At 31.9% G+C, this 5,939-nt stretch overlaps 1 protein-coding gene across 1 annotated transcript; it reads right to left on the reverse strand.

Moving 5' to 3' along the window:
• Window positions 1–2,009: 2,009 nt before the first annotated feature.
• On the reverse strand, window positions 2,010–5,727 carry LOC139862026 (small ribosomal subunit protein bS1c-like). The gene is made up of 7 exons (XM_071850574.1): window positions 5,352–5,727; window positions 4,676–4,951; window positions 4,480–4,560; window positions 3,436–3,717; window positions 2,812–2,922; window positions 2,465–2,551; window positions 2,010–2,367 (listed from the first exon to the last, which is right to left on the reverse strand). Exons 1-7 carry the CDS (start codon window positions 5,649–5,651, stop codon window positions 2,266–2,268), a joined length of 1,239 nt encoding a protein of 412 aa, XP_071706675.1. The 5' UTR covers window positions 5,652–5,727; the 3' UTR covers window positions 2,010–2,265.
• Window positions 5,728–5,939: the final 212 nt, after the last annotated feature.

Here is a 5,939-nt window from a genome sequence, read left to right on the forward strand (position 1 = left end):
CATACGAAATTAAGATAATTACGACCGTTAAATTAAAATCCTATAGGAATATGAATCATTCGAATTTGATAAAAATAAAAATAAAAATAAAAATTACAACATAAACTGAAACCCTAGAAATGAACTATTAAGCAACTGTAGCGCATAGAATATGGAACTCATTTGAAAATAGAAGAATGATTTCAGAATGAGGAATCGGGAACACGAGTTAAAGAAATTAAAAAAAATTTAATTAATTTAATGCTGAAATAATAAAGGACTAAACTACCCTTTTCTCTTTTAGCAAGAAGAATTGCAGAACACGGGAAGAAGGTGGACTGGAGGCAACTGAGATGAGATGGACGGCAAGATCAGGAACTTCCCCTTCCCTCCTGATTTTTACTTCCCTGATTGGATTTCTATATATATATATATATATATATATATATATATATATATATATATATATATATATATATATATATATATATATATAGTGGTCAAGAGGGAAGTAACCAATCGGGGAAGCGGGGGAAGCAAAAACTTTTTTTTTTTTTTTCATTTTTTGAAAAAACTTTGTTCACGAACATTATAGATGGGATGAAAATATGAACATTTAGTAGAGACACTTTGTGATAAATGTTTTTATTTTGGCGGGAAAATGCTCGAAGAAGTAATATATAACAATTATCGTGTTTTTCGAGCGTATGTTGAGGTTTTAGCTATTGGGGTTTAGATATTAGGGTTTATAGGGTTTAGATATTAGGGTTTAGAAATTTAGGGTTTAGGGTTTAGATTTAGGATTTAGATTGAGTTTTTAACACGAACGGTTTAGAGTTTAGGGTTTAGGGTTTAGGATTTGGTGTTTTGGTTTTATGGAATAAACCCAAAACACCAAACCCTAAACCCTAAACCCTAAACTCTAAATCGGGCTAAATTTTACTTCACAAAACATGAAAAAAAACGTTCATATTCTTCACGAACAATATTATCTTGAATGTTATTTTTGTCGATCGTTTTTCCTCCTAAATAATAACATTCATCACGAAGTGTCTCTTCTAAATGTTCATATTTTCGTGTGATCTTGATGTCGGAAAAAAAAATTCCAAAAAAACGAAAAAAAAAAAAAAAAATTTGCTTCCCCCCGTTTACTCCCGATTGGTTACTTCTCCATTGATCCTGTCCATATATATATATATATATATATATATATATAGTAGTCATACATGGATGTGACATATTCCTTTTACAACAAATGATTTTCTTGTTTTTATAGTGACACAAGTGTTTTCACTTTGTTAATTTTTACATCGTTCTTAAAGTATAATGATAACTTCACTTTAATTTTAATAAATTCACTACATTTATCCATTAACAAGTACAATACAACTGTTTCATACATAAATGTAGTGTATTTATAAAAAAATTCAAGTGAAAATATCTAACTCCTTAAAATATACTCTGTTCATATTTAAGTATTTTATATGTTTCGGTAAAAAAAAATTTATGATACATTTGCATAAAAAAATTTTAAAAATTAAATCAATTCTATGTATAATAGTAATTTTTTTTTTTTAATTTACTAAAATGATTGTCAATAATGAATTCAATATTAGTTCTGAACATATGCCGTTAGGAAAAAATTACTTGTTTTAAAAAAGATGTGGCATTTTAACAAAAATTAAATCAAGATGCAAAATCAAATTTCTTTTAAAAAAAAATATCTGTAACCTCTCTCTGAAGAAGAAAAAAAAAAAAAAAAATTACTCAAAATAAAAGTCAAATTGACATCTTTTAAAAAAGGGAGTTGATTCGTACACCACTAGATTTTAGCCATACACCACCAAAGGTGCATTAAAATATTGTACTAATGCGTGGTAAGTATAGGTGCAAGGGCATTTTCAGAAATTCCATAAATACGAAATACACATTGTACAATTTTATGGCAAAGTAAAATCAGGATCTTTCTTTTTTATCCTTCTTTTTTAAGCATGTGAAGGATTAATTACAGAACATCCAAGAAGACAAGGTCTGACTTGATCGCATTCATACCCACTACCCACCTTCATGAGACGAACAGGTACGAAAGGCGGGAAACAACGAGAAGATCGGATATGTGTTACGAGAGTATGTTAGATGGATGAGAGCATCCATCCCACACTCATGTTTGACCCACTCACAAGACATCCGCTTTTCGTAAGGAAGAAAAATAATCAATCAATATTAACTAGAAATATCATTTGAGATACAATAGTATATAACAAGACGGGCAAACTTTAACATGTATCAATCTTCAGCCAGGGGAATCTCATTCAAATCCAAACCCTCGGCAGGCAAGTCCGAGCCAAGTGGACCTAAAGTGCCGTCTGCATTCAAAGTCAATCCACTCTGCAAAAATAACTCTCGGTTAACATTTTTTACATTGAGATACAATACCGATGCTTGTGAAACAGAATGCGCTAAAAGGCAAAATGGGTTGTAATACCTCAGGCGAGAATCTAAGCATATCAGCACGTGCCATGGCTTCTGCTTGAGCAATTCTCTGCCTAAAGGTCATAGCCATCTCTTCCGCCTGTAAAAATAACATCCAGTTTCTTAATAATATAATAAATTTAATAATTACAGCTTTCCTATAAATTACAGCTTTCACATTATAGCACATCTCAGAAAGTTAAATACATTACAACCAATCTGTGAAAGGTTAGTGTCATTCATTCAACAAAGACAACTATTGATACCTCTAGATGAATCGTGCTTATAGAAAATTCAATTAAACTGAAAGGTAATAAGATTTTATCATATTGTAAAAGAGCAAAGAGCAATGAAGATTACCTTCTCAAAAACCAACTTTGGGTTGCGAATCATGTCTCCAGGAGTAGGCTCTAATTTTTTAGTAGATAGACTAACTCGGCCTCTTTCACGATCGTGGCTCAATACCATGACCTACACATGATAATATTATCTCACCTTATTACAAGTTCAAAGACTTCTAATATTAACCGCTTCAAAGAAAACATAAATAAACTAAAGGTGATATTTCGACCCATTGACCTATGAATGGCACAGATCATGATATGTTAAATTTCATACATGTAAAGCAAGAATATGTGTGTGTATATGGGTTGAAAGTTAACCAAAGAATGTCATGCATAAAAACTTCAAAACCGTTATTATTGAAAAAAATTAAATTATCATTAAAATAATGTATTGGTCAAGATAATAGTTCAAATTTACACACAAACTCCTAATCCTTTCAATTTCAACATATTTGTATGTACATTTGATACGTTTATTTGAACAATCATATTAGATTTATCAAGTGTTACTCCTAAATAATACATTATATTGAACTTATTGACCAGAAAGTGTTGGGGTCAAATCGAACAAACCCAGATGTACATTTAACGAGTATCACCCATTACCCAAACAGCCCAATTTGCCATCTCAAACTAATACCTTGAGAGTATCACCAGGTTGAAGGACGGTTGCAATATCAGAGACACGATCATGACTGATCTGACTAACATGGAGAAGTCCATTGACTCCACCAATATCAATGAAAGCACCATAGGGTTTGAGGCTCTGAACCACACCAGTCACAACAGATCCAATTCCGAGTTGTGCTTGGCTGTCAGCCCTGGCCTTTCGGTTACTCAAAATGAGTCTTGATTGTTCTTCATCTACCTCCACAAACTTTAATGGGATTTCCTGCTCAAGAAGCTCTTCCGCACTTGAAGTCTATAAATCACAATAAATAAACATCAATTTTGCATTATTAGATATCATATAATATAATTATTAATTAATCATTAATCATATATAATAATAACAAGGACATCTTAAATGATTGTCAATCCTTCTAAATGTTTCTTAATAGTTCAATTTGCTAATTAATAATTATGCATACAAGTACTCCTTGATTATACAGATCTATGAATACCATCATAAATATTTATAAGAAAATTGAGGATACATGGTCAAGAGTAACAATTTTTCCTTAATATCCACTCAGATTATGAATCAAATAGTTTTTCCACATAAAATTTAGCTAACTTGTACATCTTTTTGATAAAAATTAAAACCTAACTTCCACTCTTAAAACGACAGTCTAAAAGGTGTATCAAACGACTTAGTAATTTAAACCAGTTAATCTCCCGTATTTTTCGAAAGTTTCCATGTTTTGGGTCACTTAAAGATTGTGGCTTTTCTAATTCTTGATGAATACCAAGAGGAAATATCTTACTTCTTGAAAAAAGGTACTTTTCATCTTCATCATCATTTTGTTGAGTTGATGAATTGTATAACAAGGGTATCACAAAACTTACAATAAGCATATGCAAGAACCCAACACCAATCAAAACTTGATGCTGTCTTATAAACATGAAATAGTCTAATTACTTCTTTTAATGATGAATAATATTCAAAATCAAAACAAGTGATTGAAAATAACAAGAAAATGAAATGGTGTGAAATAATAGTGATCAAGATTTTAGAACCAACCGAAGAAATTTGTGAAAATGGAACAAATCCACGAAGTCCCTCAACAATTGCCACAACTCCACCTTTGTTGGCACCGACAACCTACACAAACATGTGAGATAAACAATATACGGAGTATTAATCCTACCGTCAAGAATTTCAAATTAAATAGTTAACAGAGAATATGAGATCATGCCCTCTTTCAAGTTTTACTTACCTTACCCTTAAGCACAACATCTTCAGCTTGAAGCTGTCGACATCGTTCCCATGCGAGATCGTACTGAATTTGCCTTGAGCTCAAGATTAAGCTATCATCATGTTCATTTTCACCAATAATAACAAACTCATCACGCATTCCAGGAAATATGCCAGCCTCTTCTACATGCTTTATAACATGAATACTTGCCTCCCTAACTGGTAAAAATGCAGAAGATTTTGCTGTGATGTCAACGTACGCCCCATTTGCATCTACATTGAAAACAGTTCCTTTCACCTACCAGACAAAATGATCGACTATCAAAACACTCTCAACAACATTATTATTATCCTACAATTAAACCAAATGTGGATACAAAACCATACCAATTATAAACTAAACTTCATTCGAAATCCACATTACCCCAATAGTCTAAAACCCAACCATAACATCATTCTGTTTCAATTTCAATAACAAAATATTTACTCTGACAGCTCATAAAAACAGACCTATACTTTGACTTTTCAAGTCAAACTTTAGTTCTACAAAACTAGCAGCATTCCATTAAATCCACAATAAAATCCATACAAACTTCAAATATGATAACATATACTAACAAACCCTAGCTCTACATTAATTCATTACTTCAAAAACAAACCTACATTAATTCATCTAATTATGAAATTTTTACAATTACCTTAGAACCGATTTCAGAATTGTAATCAAATTTCTCAATAGCACTGTGAAAATCTTCAACGGTGAAGGAAACACCTTCATACGGCGCCGTTCTGCATCTCTCGTAAGCTTCTTCAAACAAATCTTTGAGTTTTTGTCTCTCTCTCGTTTGTGGAGTTGATATAACAGACGCTGCTGTAATTGTATGTATCTTTTTCACTGATTGTTGATTGATGTTACTAAATGAGGGTTTTCGTGTTAAGTGTGTTGTTGAGAGAGATGGACACCTCAAACCGCCGATTTGTTGTGCCAGTGACGTCATCACTGTGAGTGAATGAGTGTGTGCGTGTGAGAAACAGAGATGAAGGATTGTTGTGTATGGATTATGACAATGATGTATTCGGAATTCGGAGATAAGGTGGAAATGTGGAATAGATTGTACTAATTGGGCCTTAAACCGAATAACAAACATGAACAAGAGGCCCATCATGGTTTCAAGAGGCAGGGTCTTCATTGGTTCGAATTATCCTTTTTCGGTTCGTTTGTTTGTTTGAAAATAAATAAAAAAAAAAAAAAAAAAAAAAAAACAAAATCGAATTATATTTCAAAA

Source organism: Rutidosis leptorrhynchoides, chromosome 1, assembly GCF_046630445.1.
Source record: "Rutidosis leptorrhynchoides isolate AG116_Rl617_1_P2 chromosome 1, CSIRO_AGI_Rlap_v1, whole genome shotgun sequence".
NCBI lineage: Eukaryota > Viridiplantae > Streptophyta > Magnoliopsida > Asterales > Asteraceae > Rutidosis > Rutidosis leptorrhynchoides.